The 22,266-nt window shown below is 47.1% G+C and overlaps 1 protein-coding gene across 1 annotated transcript in view; it reads right to left on the bottom strand.

The window, feature by feature from the left end:
- Window positions 1-22,266, bottom strand: part of FRMPD4 (FERM and PDZ domain containing 4) — a 185,970-nt gene that overhangs the window by 69,893 nt on the left and 93,811 nt on the right. Inside the window, exons 2-3 of the mRNA XM_047076357.1 lie at window positions 17,080-17,240; window positions 12,175-12,277 (exon numbers count right to left, since the gene is read on the bottom strand). Coding sequence (XP_046932313.1) covers window positions 12,175-12,277; window positions 17,080-17,240 — 264 coding nt within the window. The remainder of the gene's footprint in view (window positions 1-12,174; window positions 12,278-17,079; window positions 17,241-22,266) is intronic.

Here is a 22,266-nt window from a genome sequence, read left to right as displayed (position 1 = left end):
CTTACCATTTAGTTTATGAACACGGGGTCTCTGCTACCATACCATCTGGACTCCCAGCAGGGAGAGGGTGGCTCTTGGTAATTGCTGCCTCCCTGCTCCCTGCTCTGTTGCTTGGGAACGGGACAGGACTTGCCTCATTACCTCCCCTCTTCTCTTCTCAACCATCTCACGGATATTTCACCATCCTTGGACATTCCCACTCGCCGGGGAATCGTTCATTTGCAGGGATTTGGAACTGCACCCTCTGAGAAGAAGGTGAGTTGGGTCGACTACCGATCATAGTACGCTTAAGGCGAGACTTCATAACTGTCATCTCCAGTGGTCCTCAATGGGGTGAGAACATCCCCAAGTGTTGGGGAGCACCACTAGGATTTAGCAGATGGGGCCACAGATGTTAAGTTTCCTTCCATTCAAGGACAGACCTGCGTGGTGAAGAATGGCCTCCCACAAAACACCCATCATCTTCCATCACAAACTTCTGGGGGATGGGGACTCTAAAGCTGTTACCCGCCCCGACTGACAGCTGGTTGAGAGCTGCCTGTTTCACGCCACTGCATTCTGCAAAGCCGCGCCAAGGGGGCACATGGAGATCCCATAGGATGCCGACTCAGTTAGGAAGGGAGGAGGTTGGTCTGCAAGTTCACATGTAAACAATGCAGAGAAGGCATAAATACAACCTTTGGAGCCCCCCGCTGCTTTTCTTCAAGAAAAGATAAGTCCCCAGAGGTCACCTTCAGCGTAGGCATAAATGTAACTCTGGTTATGCTGGGTACGAGACCTGACGCTGCAGAAAGGGGCAGTTGAATTTCGGAACGGTAACTGAAACCACTCCCTAGACGCCTCATTTCAAATCTACGAGCAGAGTCTAAGGTGGTGTGAGGCGGTTGAGAAGAAAGAATGCAGCCAGTAAAAGTGAGGCGGATAGAGATAAGACCGTGAGCCATGCTGGTGAAGTGGTGGAGACGTTTGGAACACAGGTGGCAAGACTAAAACCAACACATATGTGAAAGCAGGGGACAAACAATGCACCTGCTTCCGGCACCACTGCTGAAAATGTTATCGGCTTGTTTAGGTTTGATGAAAAGGCTAATGAGACAAATTGCACGTAATCTTTTAAAAGGCAGATCTGTGTTACACTCGCTTTTAGAGGTATTCCTTAAAAAAAAAAAAAAAAATATCTCTTTTCAGTTTTGCGTTGAGCACTGCACCAGGCAGGAAGGTTAGCGTGACACATAAAATCGCGTCTGTGCAGAAAGTGGCTCTGGGCTCTGCGTGCCCGCTCCCGCCACCGATCAGGCTCCCGGACGGCACAGAGCTTCCTGTGCGGGTAGGGTCATCCATGTGGCTGGCTTCTTGCCAAAGGAAGGAGACTGGAAGTGCCGTTTCGGCCCCGCCCCCGCCCCTTCTGGGCCTGGCCCAGGCAACCCTTCCACGTGCCCTTCCAAGCTCTTCCCCTTCTGCAGTCTGACAAGGACAAACCGGAAGCCGTGTGCTGAAGATGGCCAGTCACAAAACAGGTAGGGTCTGGGTTGGGTCCCTGGACTCTCCGCTGAAGGAGAGCGGTCCGCCCATCAGGAACACTCATTATGGACCTTATGTGATTGACAAATTCCTATTGTGACTGAAGCACCGTAGAGTCTGGGGTTTGTCACAGCAGCTAGTGTTATCCTAATCCTGGTCTTTGTCACTAAGGAACACACATTTGTGGGGCGCCTGGGTGGCTCCAGTCGGTTAAGCATCAGGCTCTTGATTTTGGCTCGGGTCACGATCTCGCGGTTCATGAGTTCAAGCCCTGCGTCAGGCTTTGAGCTGATAGTGCAGAGCCTGCTTGGGATCCTCTCTCTCTCTCTTTCCCTGCCCTCTCTCTCTCAAAACAAAACAAAACAAAACAAAACAAAACAAAAACCCACACTTGTGACAAAGACGGACAAGTTCACAAACACAGATAACCTTGTGTGGTATAGATTATAATAAAGATGTATGTACATTTCAGCGGCTGAAGATACGGGAGTAATTAACTTTGGGGGCTGACTAGGGAGGATAAGTGAAAACGCTACAGAAGTCTGTGATGTTTACCTGTTTGCCTGTTTTCTTACTTTTCCCCCCATCTCTCCACTTTCCAAAAAGGATTTAAGGTGGCCAGGGAGTCCACAATATTTGCTTTGTTTATTATGATCCCTAGCAAACTCCCCCCCCCCCCCCCCGCCCCAACACTCTGTTTCACTGTCCTGTCCCTATTGCCCTCTTATCTTCAGAACTGGTCCCTTTACATTTTCATTGGTTTAAGCCAGGGGCCAGCAGACAACAGGCAGGCAGCGCGGGGGGGGGGGGGGGGGGTGCTAAATCTGGTCCCCCACTGTTTCTGTAAACAAAGTTTTATTGGAACACAGCCACACTCATTTGTTTACATATTATTTATGGCTGCTCACGTGCTACAACGGCAGAATCGGGTTGCTGTGACAGAGACCATATGGCCGGCAATGCCTAAAATATTTACAACCTGGTCCTTTGCAGAAAAAGTTTGCCGACTCCGGATTTAGGACGTTCCTAACCTAATCTTAACCTCAGCAAGGCACATGCCAATAGTCCCACAACCACCTCACACATAGGACACAACAGTTAAATCCCTCATGTTCTGGCCAGCACCTCATCCAACGCACGGCTGCACACCTGTGTGGATCCCTAAGTCAAGTTCACTGCTGGGTTCTAGAGCTCTGGGGGCCAGTCTTGGCAAACCGACTGACGGCCTAACTGATTGCAAGTCTCACAGTGTTCTCACATACGTTCTCTCATTCCGGTTTATCTAATTCTTACAACAGAGCTTCGTTTTATGGGCCAAGACACAGGATTACTATAAATTAAGCCCTTGTCCAACATCAGACACAGCTAATCCATTTCAGAGGTGGCATTTGAAATCAAATTGCTCTGATTTCTATGCCACAACATGTCTTGTCATCAGGGAGCAGGATACTATTTTGGAATATTCACCGACATTCCCCTCTCATCTCCATGCCCTCCCCCCTCATTTCTTTGCCCATGTGGTCGGCCAGATCACACGCCACTCATCAGTCCGGGACAGGGCTGTGACAGAAGTGGAAAAATATCTAGGCTCTAAGAACTGAAGATAAAAACTAAAGGCTGGGAAGGACATTCAGCAAATCAGAGGAAAGCTTCCTCCTCTCCAGCATGGACACCGGTCAGAGGGTGGGGGAGCAGAGTGGGTCTATGCAAGAGCAGGCATCCTTCCCCTCTTTTCAAGAGCTTTTCCTCCAGGAAGATTCCACTGGGAACCTTCAAATAGTCTGGTGGAACTAAAGACTACAATGATCTGGGCTTTCTTTCGTAGTCAGAACTCTGGGAGGGGGGACCAGATCTTGGAGGAAAAGAGCCCCAGAGAGTAGTCTATGTCCCAGTTTGGCTCAGGAGGGGTAAGGCGCACCCACGATGACGGAGAGGTGGCTAAGGAAGGGCCGGCAGTGGTGAACAAGGGATGCCACGGCAGCTCCGCGCCTAGGTGACTGAGCAAAGGCAGACCAGCTGGGCACAAAGATATCCCAACAAGTTCCAGCGAAATGGATGATGCGGGCAGAGGGGACACGCTTCACCTCCCCCAGTGCCTCCTCCTGCTACGGCAATGCCCCCAGATGGAGACTCGGCACTGTGGCAAGGGAATGAACCGACCGGACACTAGGGTGGGGATTTGGAATAAAATTCGGATTATTATATAATGGATAAATAACAATACACTTCTGGGGCTCAGTCAGTAGAGCACACAACTCTTGATCTTGGAATTTTGAGTTCAAGCCCCTCATTGGGCAGAGTGCTTACTTAAATTTTTTTTTTTAACGTTTATTTATTATTGAAAGACAGAGAGAGATAGAGCACGAGCAGGGGAGGGGCAGAGAGAGAGGGAGACACAGAATCCAAAGCAGGCTCCAGGCTCCGAGCTGTCAGCACAGAGCCCGACACGGGCTTAAACCCGTGAACTCTGAGATCATGACCTGAGCTGAAGTCGGATGCTTAACTGACTGAGCCACCCAGGCGCCCCTAGATGCAGAACTTTTTAATGAAGAAAGGGTATGCTTGAGGAAATACCCTAGAATTAATGAATTGGTATGTGGCAAAACTCAGAATCTCCCCTAAGCCTTCTTTCTCCAGGGGAACTTGTCATTTTCCTGGATGAACATGACCAAGACTAAAAAGAAGATCTCCAGACATGTTTAAATACTAGGATATTCATATATTAAAGAGTTATAACCGTTACAAACCGTGAGGTCATGATCTGAGCCGAAGTCGGACGCTCAACCGACTTAGCCACCCAGGTGCCCCAGGCATAGTGCTTACTTAAAAAAAAAAAAAATACACTTCTTGCACATCTGAGCATTGGGACAGAGACTCTTGCCCACCCACTGGTTTGCCTGAAGAGATGGGCTCTGGTGCTGAGCATTTGAGACCTTCTAGTAAAATCTCTAGGGAATGGGGCTTAGAGTTGGTCCTGGTCACGTTCTGACTGAAGGCTCACCAAGATTTTTGTTTGTTTGTTTGTTTGTTTGGTCTTTTCAGTACTTATATATAGAAAGTGTGTGGACTAATTTATAAACTTGTACTTCAAAAGGATTAACAGAACACAGCATAGGGCCAATAATCATCTTCTACCATTTTTTTTTAATATTTGATTTTTGCTTTTTAAGTTTATTTATTTTGAGTGAGAGAGAGAGAGAGAGAGAGGCAGAGAGAGAAGGAGAAAGAGAATCTGTATTGTCAGTGAAGAGCTCAACGCGGGGCTCAAACCCACACACCGTGAGATCACGACCTGAGCCAAAATCAAGAGTTGGTTGCCATCCAGGTGCCCCTACCATTTTTTTCTTAATATAGATAAGATGTTAAGATATTCAGTAGTGTCAACCATATGAGCTAATTGAGAACATGCCCTAGTTTAAAACTTTTTGTGACTCTTCAATCTTCGACGCTCGTTTTCCACACACGAGTTGCACATGAGCATGTACGGTAATGGCGAGATGTGCCGAGAGAGTTGGCGGTGCTCGTTAACAAAATATAAGGGATGTTGAAATAATCTGAACGACACCATTTTTCTTCTTAATTTTCATTATCACCTTTATGAACTATGGACCCAAATCGCCTTTTCTACTTTGTCCTTATTAGAATGTTTCCGCACACGTTCCATTTTCTAGAACTGCTGACCTCTTTCTCCCCAGGCTCTGTAATTTGCAATTGTCAGAAAACGTATCAGGTAAGTCTACAAGGTGTGGTGTCAGCATACCAAGGGGCTGTTCTTTCGTGTTTTCACTGAAATTGCTTGCTGGTCTTTCCATAATAAGGCCTTATTGTATCATACATCATCATGCATATTTTATATGCCCGATGCTCCGTAGATGTTCTTGGCTTTGTTATTTTACTAAGCAGCATCGTGATGCATCTAAGCCCAGCCGAAATTAGACAGGAAGGTGACCCTCCTAATATATTCTTTTGCAGACACAGCGCCCCTGGAACATGATCTGATTTGACTTTCCATTATAATTCTGATGAGGAGAGAGACTGATAAGAAGACAGATGGGCTGAGATCTAATTTTTCGACAGGTCCCTTCTAAATGGTTTCTCTCGCCCTTATTAAGCTTGCCGGTCTTCCACGAGTTACAACAGCCAGGTACTCCTGAGCACTTCCTGCTAAAATCAAAGTGAGTGCTTGGCCAACCTGGGACAGGAGACGGGCTCTTTGCGTACAATCCCCAAATGGAGGGTGTGGGTGCTAAGATCCGGGTTCTAGAGGCCAAATATAGCTCTGCTGTCTGTTGGGCCTACGGAGTGAGGACTCTGTACGCCAGATAACCAGGCTGGTCCCCTCGGTACGAACAGGTCCAGGTAATTCATACTGGCTTCTTCCACCCCCCACTGTGCGCCTCCTTGCTCGCCCTGAGCAAGTGCTTTAACTTCTTTCAGCCCCTTTCCCATTCTGTAATGGGGTACTATCAACACTCCTCGCTCACAGGGCTGTTCTAAGCAGTACACGTGATGAGCAGGTTAAAAGCAGTCACTACAGGAGCCAGACTGGGTTTCACTCCACCCCTTACTAGCTGCGGGATGGTGGCACTTCCCTTAACCTTTCTGCACCTCAGTTTCCCCATCTGTAAATCAGAGGTAACCACTGCATCCGTTAATCACTGTGAGGACTGAATGAGTTACTATACAAAATGTACACAGGACAGCGTATTGGGAGCGGCGTCTAAGTGTTGTCTGGTCTTCGTACGAAGGAATGAAAGGGTTTAGCATATAAGAAGGACTTAATACATATTAACTCTCATCATTAGTCGGGATGTGATTGATAATATTCTCTTTTTTCCTCCTGAATGTCAAAAACGTTACCCTTCAAAGCTATACACAGAGCTCTGGCTGTGATTGTGGGGGTGAGTTGGCTCATCCGTCTTGTTGAGAGGTACGTGTTCTAGGGAAGACATGAGTTGTGCTTTTGGGCATTCTGGTCATAATTATTGGAATAATCTTCCTGACCATAGAAGGAAATATGTACAGGGGCGCCTGGGTGGCTCAGTCGGTTAAGCTTCCAACTTCGGCTTGGGCCATGATCTCGCAGTTCGCAGGTTCGAGCCCCGCATCGGGCTCTGTGCTGACAGCTCGGAGCCTGGAGCCTGCTTCGGATTCTGTGTCTCCCTCTCTGTCTGCCCCTCCTCCACTTGCACTGTGTCTCTCTCTCTCAAAAAAAAAAAAAAAAAAAAAAAAAAAACACTAAAAAAAAATTTTTCTTTAGAAGGAAATTTGTACATTGCCTGGCGTGTTTTTATATATTATAGTCACTTAGGGAAAAGGAATGCCACTAAAAATTAGTGTTTGTCCTTTGTGAATTAAAGTGATGGTTAGTAATTTATCATCTAGTCTTATTCTTATTATACTAATTGGAAGAACCCTACTGCTCCGCAATCACAGAACATTAGTATAGAAAGGGTGATGCGTCCGAGAGATGTGGACAATCTTCTCTAGATGTGGCTGTACCTGGAGCACAGCTCATTACATAGACCAACAGGCATAATCAACCTGGGTGGTGACAGAAGACAGATGGAGGGATGGTGAGCTGCCCTGTTGCAGAGTTGGGAGAAGGGGAGCTAGTTTCCAGTTCAACCCTTGTGCCTTCTCATCACGGGCTGGGCAACCCTCAGCTTTCACTGCTATGCTGGAAGGGTGGGGAAGACTGAGCTGCTCGCATATCTTCAGACCGGAAGGAAACAAAAGGGACGGAAGGGAGCCAGCACGTTCAGATTCTGCTGCCAGGGCTCGAAGACTGGGATTGGCCTGCTGGGACTCCAGGAACATTCTGACTCTATGCGAAACTGCGTGCGCACGCGGATTCTCCGGGGTGGAGGGAGCAGAAGTCCATGCTTTTTATCCGATCTTGAATCACAAAAGACCAGTGCCTCGAGTCTAAAGCAAGCCAGCAGCTTTGTTGCCGCATTAGAAGGGCGGCTGCGGGACCGGATTTTGAGGTTGTGGTTTAGGACAGCCACATTAGCAATGTGTATCTTCGTAACTGCACGCTGGAAAGGAAGTGTCCATCAGGAGACTCTGGGGGTTCGGGGGACAAAGGCGAGATCGATTTTACAGCCCTCTCTCCAGCCACAACCTGCCCTGCCACTCAGGGTTAACAGCCACCCTTTACAACTTCACTACATTACTGCACATCCCCATCTGCCCTCACCAAACATTCCCACCGAACACTACCCTCCCCCGCAGCCTTGCAACACTAGTAAATACAGTGCAGTTAGTTAGAAGTCTCCTCCTTTAGTGCAGGAATCACGTCTTTGGTATTTATGCATCGCCAGTATCCTACATGACGTTTGGTACCCAGCTAATGCTCAATAATTGTTTGCTGAAGTCAAATAAATTCAACTGGATTGGCTAGCCTTGAGGGATGGGGCACAATTCATAACGTCTATGAGCAATTATACTCCATAGATTTCAAAAATAAAATGTTGGGAACTCTTTTAAGTTAATTTGCCTAATTATGAAAAGCCAAGGGAAATTATCCTTGGATACTTCTAAAGAAGAAAGATACGGTAATTTGCAAAGGGCACGGATTCTTCAAAGATTTTGCTCCTCAACCACTCGAAAGTATGAGCGAGAGTTAACAACTTAGACAACTGTGAAATGAACAGAACTCGTCTAATTTCAGCACAGCAATTACAGCTTTTTTGAGGCTACATGAAAAACCCCAAATGTGGTTACTATAGTAGTAAATTGGTCTCCGAGAAACTCTTTTATTTTCTCTAGAAAAATAAATAATTTGCTATCATAGAGCAACCAAATGATAAGAAAAAGAACGCACAAAGAAACACAAAAGTATCTGGAAACAAAAAGTGATTCACGAGCAAATGCTGTACTGGGAGGGAAAAAAAAGAACAAAACAAGACTGAACCACTTACAGGAGTAAATGGATGCCAATTTTTAAAGAGCGAATTTTACAGGCTTATTAAAATGATGAGTGTTTTTCCGAATTTCCTTAGTGGCTAAGAAAATGGGATATTTTATTGAACAGAAAGGGAATTTATCTTGTGTAAGATACAGACATTAAAACACGTATCGACTGAGAAGCCCAGAGACGATGGTACACAAGCTACATTTTTAGGTTAGTATGCATATGGCGGACAGACGACTGAGCTCATGGGAAGGCACAGGAACATCTTCTAATACTTGAACTTTTTTCATTAGTGAGAAATGCATTATTTCCAAATTCTGGCGTAATGAGTTGGAAGGCATCGGCCACCAAAGGAACGCTACAACCAAGGGCGTTCCATCCCGGGGAACTGCACCGTGTTATCGCACTAGGCTTACCTTGTTACTCTTCTAAAGATAAATGTATTGCTCCCTTTAATCTCAGCGCAATACATTTATCTTTAGATGACCATCTCAATAGCGTCCAGGGCCTACGTGTTTTCCTCACTAGCAAAATTTTTTTGACTCTGAGAAATTCACCCAAGGGTTCGATGTGGGGGTCTTGTCTGTCTTGAGGAGGTCCACCATGACTCATTAGGGTAGCGAGGACTGTGAGCCCCCTGTGGCTGGTGCCTAGCTCTGGGTCCTGCATGCACTGGGTGCCTAAAAAGGTTTGATAAATCAGTGAATGAAACCCCTCAGTTGACATTCACACTTGCAGAACACGAGCTGAAGGAAGGGCTGGGGGAAACCATCGAAGTCAATAGTCTTCACAGAGTGTTCTTCAGAGCCTGCCCGCTTACTCAACGCATTGTTACTGAGCGCCTCCTGTGAGCCCGGCCTGCGGCCGGGTCATGGGGACACGTGAGGGGACAACACAGACAAGGTCTCTTTTCTCATGGAACTTAGGTGGATCCTGATTCCACGACATCAGGCCACATTCCGGAATGAAACTGTGCTCTTCTCACATACTAGTGAGACACTTGCAAAGAGACACTCAGGCCCCATTCCAAAGTGAGCTGCGAACAAGTGCGACCCCCCAGAACTTTCTAGGAAGAGGTACAATGTGATCTTTTATTGCCAGCCAGCACCTCCCCTCCCGCCCTTCCCTCCTCCAGTCCACGTAAGAAATCTAGAACTTTGGCGTTGTCAGAGGGCCGGGATCCAGGCAGAGGGTACCTCCTGGCCTCTGTGATGGGGTTAAGCAGATCACCTGAACGGTAGCTGGTCTTGTCGGCGCCAGACCCCCATGCTCGGTACCGTGCTCCCAGTATGCCCTACGAGTGGCTCCCAGGATGCCCTCCTTTCCCACCCCCAAAGAATTCATGCATGGACTTCACAGGACAGCGAGCTTTTACGGATGGATGACAGAAAGGGAGTCAACAGCCAATGCCAGTCAGAGGAGCAAAGGAGACCTCGGCTCTCTCCTATTGCCCTCCCGATCTCCAAACCGGAGGGTGGGCCTTGACACGTGACAGGAAGTTTTATGCACCCGAAGTACTTCATGATGTTTAAAAAGCATACATGCGTTCCATTTCAAATGGAACCTCTTCATCAAGTGTGTGGGAATGTTGCAGTAATCACCAAAGAAAATGCAATTAGTTCCTGCAAGATCTCCTAAAACAGGGGTTGACAAACCTTTCCTGTAAAGGGCTAGATGGGTCTCTATCACGAATGCTCAACTCTGCTGCCATAGGGAGACAAGACCTTTGGGCAACACGCACATGACCGAGTGTGGCTGTTTTCCAACAAAACGTTATTTGCGGACTCTGGAATTTGACTTTCACATGGTTGGCGTGTGTCACAAAATAGTCTCCCTTTGCCCCCCAACCATTTAAAAATGGTAAAAACCATTCTTAGCTCCTGGGCGGTGCAGAAACAGCTGGCAGGCTGGGTGTGGAGTGTGAGCTGTCGTGCATTTAGCCAACGAATATTCACCAAACCCTGTTGCCCATAAAGACCTACAGCGATTTTGTTTACGGAGAGGCCACTTCTTTCGTAATGTGTTAAAGCAGAAGGGAAAAATGGGGGGGTGGGGTTCTTTTTAGATGCCCCCCCCCCGTAGGATTGCTAAGAAATGATCATGCTTTTAGACAGCTTTGGCTCTGTCTCTGTCCCACAGCAAGCAATTCAGTCCAAGGAAACCCAAACACAGACATTTTCTTTCTTCTATGATCCTCCGGACACACAAATCAACAGAACTGATTATAGAGGCGTGCACCTAGGAGAAAACAAAATAACCGTGTGGCCTGCCATCAGGCCCAAACAAGGTACTCCGGATGCAAGGCTATAGGAGGCTCAGAGCCTGCTTGGATGAGGTCTGTCCCCGCTGACAGCCACAAGCATCTCAAGAAAGAAGTGACTCCAAATGGTAACACTGCACCTCCCTCCCCAGGGCTTGAAAGTACCCAGTGACTCCTGAGTCATACATTCTTGCCCCATGGGAAAATCAGAGGTCTCATTCCTGATGCAGGGGGAGTCGGACACGAGCCTCAGGGCCCAGTGGAGGCACACCCCGGGGAGATGCGGACACCCCACGAAAGCACTCTGCCAGCCAGCTGCAAAGGCTCCAGTATAATAGGCCTACACTACATTAGGGTGACCAGCCGTTCGAGGACGGAGAGGTTTCCCAGGATGTGGGCCTTCTCGCCCTAAAACTGGAACCGTTGCTCACCTGAAAAATAAGCTTCCTCTATTTCTATTTCTCTGTCTTACCCTCCTCCCAGTTCTTCCAAGGATGCATGACCAGACAGTGCTTTTCCACGAAGCAGAAGCCGAGCTAAGCTTGGGCAAGAAACTTTCTCCGGAAAACCCCAGAAACACTTCCATTTAATGCCATTTCGAAGCGCAGGGGTACTTTTTGTTATGAAAGAGCATAAATGTTAGAAGACCCCCTTCTCAGTTTAAAGTGTTGTGATAGCTTTAGCTTCTGCGTCAATTGTGCTTGAAAAAATCGATTTACAAAAGACGGGTGTCACATACCCGTTATCCCTCTACACCCCCGGAACACAAGCGGATTCACTCATAAAATAGGCATGGCTTCGTTTGGAAAACTTCTAATGACCCCTTTTTGCCCTGACTACACTGTGGGAGAGAAACTCCAGTGGGCTCTTAAGGAGATTCTGGACCAATACGGTAACATCACATAAAATATACTTTCTGGTGCCCCACTTAGAATATCACACAACAAATCGCTTCTATCTAGGATCAAGCTAAACCAATAAACCAAGCACATTTTTAAACTGTCGCAGCTTTGACCTAATTATCCTTTTCCTTCGGTTGATGATTTCACAATTCGGTAATGAATCACTCAGTCAAGTATGAAAACTCAGTGAACTATACGTTTGTGTATCCATGGGATTATATAAAATTACTCATCACTCATACTGAATTTGGGCATTGCATTTTTACCTCCTTGATTATGCAATAGCAACGCGTTAGTAGTTTGGGAAGGGGAACAAAGGCGACCTTTGGCTATAGTGATGGGAAAAGGAGTCACCACGTTGTGGTAACAGTCAAGGTGCACGTGTTTTGTGTTTAGGGGGCATGGGTTTTTATGTTAGAGGCCAATGGCACCAGGATTTTCAAGGTGAACGCGCGGGCTTGCGTTTCTGCCCTAAAGTGGCTCGTGGGAAGCCCTTCCTCTGCTGGATGAGGTCTCAGGGCTGTGGAATAGCCTTCACAGCAGGACGGGGCCCCGGGGAGTGAGCCACGCACCTGACCAGGTCGATGACCCGCTCCCTCGGCGCAGCGCTGACGGGCTCATCATTAATCATTACAATCTGATCTCCCGGAATCAGCTTGCCTTCGGAGGGGCCACCTGCAGACAAATGAGAATGAAGTACAGGTGAGAAGACTGTCGCTCATCCATCCGTGTCCTCCGTTCCCCATCACGATTCATTGTAAGCACCTGGTGCTGTGTGCCGACACAAAACCCGACCGCACCCGCGCGTTCTCCACACGGGTCCTTCCCAGCCCTGGCTGCACATTGCAAAGAACTGGGGAGGGGCACCCAGCTGGCTGTGTCGGTAGAGCATGTGAATCTTGATCTCAGCATCATGAGTTCGAGCCCCAAGCTGGGAGTAGAGCTTACTTAAAAAAAAAAAAACAAAAAACAAACAAACAAACAAAAAAGAATGAACTCAGGGGCTCTGGATAAGCTGCACTGGGTAAGTCCAGGCTACACGCTGGCCAATTAAATCAGAATCTCTGGAGGTGAGACTTCGGCATCAGCATTTCTCCAGAACTTTTCCAGGCAAGTTTGAGACACGGCAGCCTAGCAGCTCCTCTCACACTTTAATGGGCACATGCACCCCCTGGGGACCTTACTGCCCTGCAGACTGACTCAGCGGATTTGGAGGTCTGCTGAGGGTGAGGTCATACATTTTTCACAGGATCCCAAGGCCTGCTGATGCTTGAGTATCGAAGCCCCTAGAAGAAGGTATTCCCCAAACGGGTGGCCAATCAGCACATCAGAGGGTGTCAGGAAAGACTGACAGGATTTGTCCTTATGTTCCATACTTTTGGGGAAGGTTTGAGAAGTGGGAGCATCTTAATCATTCTTGTCTAAGAGGTTGGGGAAAGGGGGGGACGCCTTGGTGGCTCAGTCGGTTGAGTGTCTGACTCTTGGTTTCGGCTCAGGTTACAATCTCACGATTCACGGGATCAAGCCCCGCGTCGGGCTCTGTGCTAACAGCAGGGAGCCTGCTTGGGATTCTCTCTCTCCCCCCCTCTCTCTCTGCCTGCCCCCACTCGTGCACACACATGTTCTCTTCTCTCTCAAAATGAATCAATAAACATTAAACATAAATACAAAAATAAAAGGTCTGGGGAAGGAAGCAGAACTCAAGCTGGGATTCATAAGGAAACAGCAGACACTCGTATCAGCTTGGTGATGAGGGTGTTTGGTCATTTTTGTGGCTGGGACTGTGCCTGGGAGTGTGCGTCTGTGCTCACATGTGATGACAGAGGACTCTTGTTTTTGTCTTGATCCAGCATGGTCTTTTTCTCAGCAGATGTGGAGGAGTTTTTGCAAGGAGGTAGGGAACTAATATTTGCTGAGTATTTATTATGTGCCAGGCTGCTTGGCCTTGAATCCCACTGACACTTGACTCCCTGTCAGATAATGAGATGCCCGAGGCTCACACAGGTTAAAGAACCCGATGAAAGAGTAGAACTGGGTCTCCGCTTAGGTCTGTGGACTCTTCCAAGTTCAGGGTGGCCAACACCTGCTTGGAACTCGCTCCCATAATTCAAAAACTGGTCACTGCCAGGTTTCTGGACACATAAAGCCACATCTGCATGAAGCACACATCTGAATGAAATAAAACCCATAAATAAATACTTCCGTTATCCACATGTCTAATGGAATTACGTCCCCGCATATTCATAGGGTACGATAATTTTAACTTTATTCCCAGGTCTGCCGCTGGGTAATAGGCAGCAGCTCAAACATTACCTTTCAAATATTATTGCTATTGCTTTATTTAGTAATTGAAATGAACACTTCACACGCAGAGATGGATCTCGAAGTAAGTCAGTTGTTTCCCACCCACCGAGACACTTGGCATATATGTCACTCAAGCTGCAGCATAAACTAATCTTCCTGGGTAGAAAAAAAAGCGAGGAAAACCTTAACGCTTCCTCATGTCGGTGATAAAAAAAATATTCAATGCAAGATGCGGGAACTGAGATTCGGTGTTTGCACACATAAGAAATTCTGAAAATCCCTTGAGAGAGTTGATATAACCATTGGATTATCTGCAAGCATTCACTCACGTTCAGTCAAACAAATGGTTAGAAATCAAACGCTGATCACAGACTGAAAAATGTTCATACTAACTGGCTGATGGATGTTAACTACTTTCGTGGGCAAACCACTTGCAGATTAATAGGACATCCTTTCACCTCTGACCCCACTTGTTTGATCAAATGGAAATATTTGTGTTTCATCAAGCAACTGAAACCAAGCATTTCAGAGGGAGGAAAGACAGTTCCTTCCAAGATATGAACCAGTGGTGCCCTTCAGAGAATCGTCTCGTGCCCTGTGCACTGAAGGCTGCATTGTCAAGTATAGAAAATCTGGTCATGCCAAAGAAATTATCGGAACCTCCGCAGAGTCACTGTTATGAAAGACACAGTTTATCTGACCAGCATTTTCACACCGAAAAATGACTGGCAACAGTACTCTTTGACCTGTTTTCACTTTTGTCTACTACTCTTGAAATTGTTGAATATGAGGTGCTAGTGTCTGAAGCGAAAGGAGCATGGAGGGCAGGGAAGGGAAGAGCTTGAAGGAACAGTGAGGCAATATAAGACCATGAAAAACAACAATCAAATCCCCGGTCACCTCTGGGGAGGAACCACACTTTAGAGAATCTCAGAACCAGAGATGTTCAAGGGTCCCAGTGTTAGAAAGCAGCATGCCAAATGGTGTCTTGCTTAGGAAAAAAAAAAAATGTGTCCACATGCACATCTAATACATTATATATCTCATAGATAGGATACATAACATATGCATACATATGCACAGAATAGTCTACTTTCCATAGACTCTCCATGCACATGTCAATAGTGGTTCACTTTCAGCAGCGGCAGCTCAGGTGATTTTTTTTTTTTTTTTAACTTTCTCCTCTGTACTATCTATGTTGTATGTTTTGTGCGATGCATCTGTATTATTTTATTATTATAGCAAGCAACAAACCTCTTTCATTTTAAGCATAAAATTCGCAACTGGCATCAGTCTCCACAATCCCACCTAGAGAATGAAGACAGGACCTACAGCTAATAAAACGAAAAGCTTGGCAAACAGGTAAGAAGCTGTGTGGTGAGGCAGTGGTGGGAAAGAAAAGGAAGCCGACTTTTCTCCGTACAAGTGTGCGGCATGGTCGACCGTATCTGCAGTGCTTTACCCTGGGCCACATTAGGTCAAAATAATGACAAATGACATCGACTTTTGAAATGTGTACTACTTTCATTTTCCTTAGCTGGCAGGCTCGGTGGCCCAAATATTTTAGAGTTTACTACTAATAACAATAACAATAATCACAATCAAAATATTTTTGGAATGAGAACTATGTACCTGGCACTCTTTTAACGTTATCTCATTCTCTCCCTCGCCCTTAAAGATGGACACAACCACGATCCCCATTATCCAGAGGACATAGAGAAGTGTCCGTCAAACTGAAATGCAGAGGAATTAACATGAAAGCTACAAACAGTCTAATACGGGGCAGAGGCAACCTCCAAATCCATCAAACCCAGGCAATCGGCTGCCGGAGTCCACGTTCGTAACCCCAGGACGTTACTACTGACCTCTGTCACCGACCTGCCAAATTCCAGAGAGGAACTGGTAAGGAAGAGGGTTTCGTTTTGTGTGAAAATAAAACCAATACAAGCTCATTAAAAGAAATACATGAGGGGCGCCTGGATGGTTCAGTCTGTTGAGCGTCCGAGTCTTGACTTCGGCTCAGGTCGTGACCCCCCCCATGGTTGTGGGACCAAACCCCATGTCAGGCTCCGTGCTGAGCATGGAGCCTGCTTGGGATTCTCTCTCTCTCTCTCTCTCTCTCTCTCTCTCTCTCTCAAAATAAAATAAATCTTAAAAAAAAAAAAAGTACACAAATACTTATCGTAAAGAAAGAAAGAATTAAGAGAGCCTTGTTTCTGGAAAGGCAATCGCAGCCCACTTCGGGCAAGCACATCATAGTCCGTTATGTTCACCTGTGTTGACAGTCGAACGTCGGCATAGTCTAATGAGGGAGACTGAGGCCATGTACACTCGTGATCTGATCGTACTGTAGAATTTAAGAGACTTGCCGTATACTCTGTCAGTCAGCCATGGCTGTATAACAGATCACCCTCAAACTCAGTCGGCTGTCCAGTAATCACTTCTTCTCAAGCTCACGGGCCTTTAGGATGAGCACTGATTGGCTGATCTTCTGGCTTCACGCCGCAGATCGGGCCACATTCGTCTCTAGATGGCAGGCTGCTAGCCTCTTGTGTTCGTTTTGGGGCCGAGGCTGAAAGGGTCACAGTCACTTGAGGGAAACGCTCTTTCGACTCCCAGGGCAGAAGCCCAATAAAGCAGGGCAACCGTACAAGCACTTTTCAAGCATTTCCAGGTCATCTTTGGTAATACGCCATTGGCTGAAGTCAGGGACCTGGTCCGGCTCAACAGCAACAGGGAAGGGAAATATATTCTGCGTAGTGTGCATTTCATAAAGCTGTCTGTCCGCTCCAGTGACTAAAATCCTTCTGTGACTTCAGTGTCACTTTCTGCTTTTTCTCACTAAGGAGTTTATCACGAACTTAGTGAAATACAGTACAGCGCCTGCCTCTTTCTTCACATTCATACTTTAAGAAGTGGGTCATTTCCATGGTTACAAAAGATAGATCAGTGTCTTCCTAAGTCAAGAGATAGGATACGTTTGGCAGTTTAAACCTAGCTTGAAGAGCCCTTTGTGTCCCTCTGGTGGTCTGACGCCATCTGGATGTTGCAAACACTCAGCCAGGCTCCACAGTTAGACAAGGAGCAGCTTGAAAATTCCAGAAGGAGCGCCAGTCACCCGGACAGGGTGTGGCAGGCAACCCTGGGAGACGGGGAGTGGGCCGGGTGCTTACCTGGTGTTACAGAGCGAACGACTACTGGCTTTTCACTCCCCGCCACGAAACCAAACCCCAGCACGGGGTCCCTCCTCATCTCCACACTCCGTGGGGCCGGAGGGACGATTTGGTAGCTCTCCAACCGAGGGTCGTCAAAGGGGATGGCCTGCGTCATGTGACTGTGGGAAAAGCACACACAAAGGAAAAGAGGCATCAGTGTAAGCTTTTGACGATGGCTTGGCAATCACATCCTCTCCTTCGAAACTTTCTACTCGCTGTTTGGGAGACAGTGGGGAAGATGCGGGGAGACGCCTCATCACGCCTTTTGCGTGCCCTCCTTATTCCTTGAAAACACGAGCTCCACTTCTGCTTTCGGCCTTTCCACTGGCTGTTCCCCCAACCCCAATGCTGGTCCTGCAGCTACACGTGTGGCTCAACCGCCGCGCTCCGAAGTCTCTGCTCACAGGCGACCCTGTGGCCACACGCTGGAACGCAGCAAGCCTGCTCCCTGTACCCTCTTCTACGTTTCGTGTCACAACACTCAGCCCCTGCCTACGTGCTACAGAACGCACATCTTTGTCTCGTTTCTGCCCGCCACACTCGAGCGTGGGCTCCGCGAGGGCAAGGAACTTTGCTTCATTCACCGATTTATCCCAGCTGCCTGGAACAGTACCCGGCATAGAGTGGATTTCTTAAGAAATAATCGAATGAAGAAGTAGAGGAAAAGATACTTCTTTGTGGAACACTATCAATTGATAACCGGTAAGCTGAGAAAGAGCCTCAGAAGAGCACGGAAGCTGAAGTCAAAATAGTGGCTTATTGTCCCTCAGGGCCCACGCCTTGTATGCCAGAGTGTCGGGTCACAAACCACCTCCTGGGACTCTTAATGAAGTCTTCACTCATGGACATTATCCAAGGCAGCCTTTCTTGAGGGAAGAGTTATTAGTTTGGACACCAGAAATCTCCTTTAAGTAATGTGAGGCACTATTACCTCAATGACAGGGACTTTATTCAATTTTCTCTCTTTCTCATCCTCAATAATTTTGTAAAAGATCATTTTTAAATACCTTGAAAGACACTATTCTATATGCCATCTGCACAACATATTGTCCAAATGGAGAAAAAAAAAAAGACTGAGGAGGACGAAGTCTGTGGTCCTTTTGTGCAATGAATAAGGTGAGAAAAAACGGAAACCTTCTAGGATCTGTTCTTTACACATATGCCACTAAGAAAATAAAAGTTTAAAATCCCCTTTAAACAGAAAGGAAAAGGGGCGCCTTGGGGGGCTCAGTCGGGGGAGAGTCTGACTTTGGCTCAGGTCATGATCTCCCGGTTCGTGAGTTCGAGCCCCGCATTGGGCTCCCTGCTGACGGCGGGGAGCCCACTTTGAATCCTCTGTCCCCCTCACTCTCTGCCCTTCCCCTGCTGGCGCTCTCTCTCTCAAAAATAAATAAAGCATAAAAAAATATAGACAGAAAGGAAAGATGTCTTCGATTAAGCAGCCTGGAATGCTATGAACAAGAGAAGCATGAATGGAGGGCAAACATATTATGTGCTGCATAGGCCAACACTCATCTGTTCTCTTATTTCGTCTTCAGAACACCCCACAGGAAGGGCAGTTTGACCCCACTACCTCCCCATGGCAAATGCCAAAAGAGAAAGAATAACCGGGTCAAGGTCACATGCTTCTCAGCTGTAAGGCAGGTGCAATTCACACCAGGTCTCCTAAATGTCATGCGCTTGACCAGCTCCCTCATTTGCAATGACAGTGCAAAATAAAAACGTGGGAACCCTCATTTAAACATACTTAAGAACTTCAAGGCAGAGGAATGGGAAACCCATCCCAGGGCCCCGGGTAGTGTGCTATCCCCAGCGTTCCCACTACCTTTCTAGAAAAGTCCAAGCCCAGAGTGGCGGTGTTACAGGGTCAAAGGGGAGGGGCTGGCTTCTGTGAAGTCACAGATGTCTGTCTGGACCCAGAGATTAGACATGGCTACTGCAGTGGGCAGACCTCAGGCCGGCACGAGGTCACAGGACGGAGCCTGGCAGGCTAAAGGACAGAACTCGAAGCCCTGATGAAATCAGCACAATTGATGCAGGGTGAGCCCCAGTGTCCAGGACAGCAGCCTCAGACAGGGCCCTTGGGAACTTGACCCTCTGACACGGATCCCCCACAGGCCTGAAAGAGGCATGGCTCTGTGTGCCTGGGTGAAGAAAGGGGCCACCGAGGCATGGTGGCCACTGTTCCGTTCCCTTGTCTTCTTTATAAGACAGCATCACCTCAGAGCATGCGGTTCTTGAGCTACCCTTGGAAATGAGCCTCTCCTTTTATCCCCAGATGGAACCACAGGGAAAAAAAGGGAGGGGATACCCACATTTTTAGGGCCTGGCCTTGAGCTCTTAGTTTGCACCATAATCCACAGAAGACGTTCGACATGAAGAAGACTGTAAAGTGACCTGCTCATGGTCGCATGGGTTGCAGAGCAGAGAAGTGAGCCCTAGTTGGCCAAACTTTCCTTTTTTTTAGTTTAAAAAAATTTTTCATGTTTATTTATCTTTGAGAGAGAGAGAGAAACAGACAGACAGACAGACAGAGTATGAGTGGGAGAGGGGCAGAGAGAGAGGGAGACACAGAATCTGAAGCAGGCCCCAGGCTTCTAGCTATCTGCACAGAGCACGACGACGTGGGGATCAAACTCATAAAGCGGGAGATCATGACCTGAGCCAAAGTTGGACACTTAACCGGCTGAGCCACCCAGGCGCCCCAGTTGGCCAAACTTTCAATTCCAAGTTTAGAAAGGGACTGGGGAAGGCTTTTCCCCTCTACGATTGCCACTTCTGTGAAAAGCTTCCAGCACTGGCCCCCAAACTCGGCTAGACGGTCAGAATCACCAGGGAAGGATGGAAAAGTCCTAATGCTCAGGCTTCACCCCAGACCAATCACATCACAATATCGGGACGTGTGAGCCAGGATCAATTTTGAAAGGATCCCTAGGCAATCCCAAAGTGAAGCAAGGTTTGGGGACCATTTCCTGCTCAGGGAAGGGTGGTTTCTAGCTCTCCTTCGAGGTAATAGGAAAAGAGAACACAAATGATGTCCTGGATCGCTTCCTCTGGCGTCTACTGCAAACGTAAGTTAGAATATTTAAAGCGTTTGGAGCTTGATTATTCTCTTTCCGCTACATGGTAAAGTAATAGCCTCCAATTTTTAATTCATCATTCATTCAAGAACTATCATATTATTATTTTATTAATACCTGACATTTATGAAACACTAATTTCATGCTAGGCAATTTTTGAAATTATTTCCATACGTTAGTTCATTTAATTCTCCGAAACAACTCCATAATGCATTCATTCAGTCAACAAATACTTATTGAACGCCCACGGGCTTCTCGGTTCCAGGAATACAATAGGAACCAAAGCAGAATGAAAATAATACAATATTCACTCTAGTGTTCAGAGACAGAAAATGAACTAATAAATTAGGAAAATGCATGGCATATCAGGTCTTTAGAAGCACTGAGGAAAAAAATAATGCTGGGAGGAAGGGGAGAGTCACGGGGTGGAGACACTTCGTGATTCTATCGGGGGGCAGAAAAATATCTGGGGGAGGAGCATTTTGGGCAGAGGGGCCACCAAGGGCTGAGGTCCTGACATGGTCTGTGCCTGGGGAGGGTGTGCCTAACAGGTAGCCCGAGGGCCAGTGGGAGGAGGCGGAGGGAGGCAGGGAGGGCGGTGGTTAAGGAAGTGATCACACAGGCTCTTGAAGGGCTTCGTGTTTTGTTCTGAGTGAAACAGGCAGCCTTTGGAAGGTTCTGAGTGGAAAAGCGAGGTGACTGACGGCTGCTCTAAAGAGGACAGACGGGAGGGGCACTGGCGGGGCGGGGAAAGCTTCTTAGGACCCACCGCACCAATCCTGACAAAATATCAGGATTTTTTTTGATATCCTGCTATCAAAATGGCAGAGTGGCAGAGAAATCGTTGGGGTTTTAGTGTATTCGGAGGCCACTCCAACAGAGAGGGGCTGGGACTCCTACTCTGAAGCCTTCCTGCACACACAGGACATTGCAAGTGAGGACGGCCATATTACACATTGTCTAAAGCGACTCCTGTATTCTGCTGGATCCAAATCGCAGGAGACATTTTCTCTTCAAGGAGCTAACGCTTTATGGTTTGACCAGAGACGCACAAACGTAAGTGCCCAGGTAGAGGGCAAACGTGAGACTGATAAGGTACTTTGCAAGTCAGACTTTAGAGCCAGACTCTCTAAAGCCGAGTCCTGGCCCCTCCACTTCCCGGAAGGGTGCCCTGCGCAAATCACTTCTTTACTGTGTGCCTCAGTTTCTTCCTCTGAAAAGTGGTGATGATAAGAGTAACAATCGCCTAAGACAGTTGTAAAAATTACACGAATGAACAGAAGGGAAGCACGTAGCAAGAGGTCTGGCACGCAGGAAGCACGCGGGAAGCGTTAGCTGCTCTTTTCATCTCTTGAGGTCAGTGAATAGACAGGAATAGGCTTCATATGTTATGAACTCATTCACTCTTAAAATATGAAAACAAACTCAATATCGTTTCAAATGCCGATAGCCCAATTCTCGGCGAAATGCCACACAAACCCTAGCGAAGCTCTGAGACCTTTCGTGTGAAAAGTCTTATCAAAAGCAATGACACAATAAACACAAATATAAACTGATTCACATGAGTCAATACTATACCAGAATACAGACAAAGAAGAAAGAATAAAATCCGGGCTCTCCAAGGACTGAATCAGTGAGTTTTCCTCTGCCATGTTTCTAGAACCATAAGTGAACGCTGAGACCAGCGCTGACTCAGGAACCCGCATCGTGGGCAAAATGACACAGACAACGTGACATGGGTCTGCCTCCCTGCATTGTTGTTTCCCCACCCAAACAACGTTTGAAACTCCACTGCATGTGTATTTTGTGGTTGATGCCTGTTCTAGCATTTTCGTCTTTGTTTATAGTTTTTTGTCCTGTTTTGTCTGCATTTTGAGGATAACGTTCCGATGGCGTTATTATTTTCTTGCTCTACAGGTGGCATTTTCCAAATAAGTGATCTAAAAATAATCAACCTCTGTCTTTTTTCCAACAGGAATGGCTCCACACTAAAATGCTCCCCCATGAAACATCATTTTGTTCTTTGTATGAAGGCAAGCACTTCTTGGCTTTCTCCTTGCAGTAT

The sequence above is a fragment of the Lynx rufus genome, unplaced genomic scaffold (genome assembly GCF_022079265.1).
Source record: "Lynx rufus isolate CCGP_SWC_20201006 ecotype Redwood Valley unplaced genomic scaffold, mLynRuf1.p SCAF_14, whole genome shotgun sequence".
NCBI classification, from domain to species: Eukaryota; Metazoa; Chordata; class Mammalia; order Carnivora; family Felidae; genus Lynx; species Lynx rufus.
Note: the sequence above shows the minus strand (reverse complement) of the source record. Positions and strands in the feature narration are given on the sequence as shown.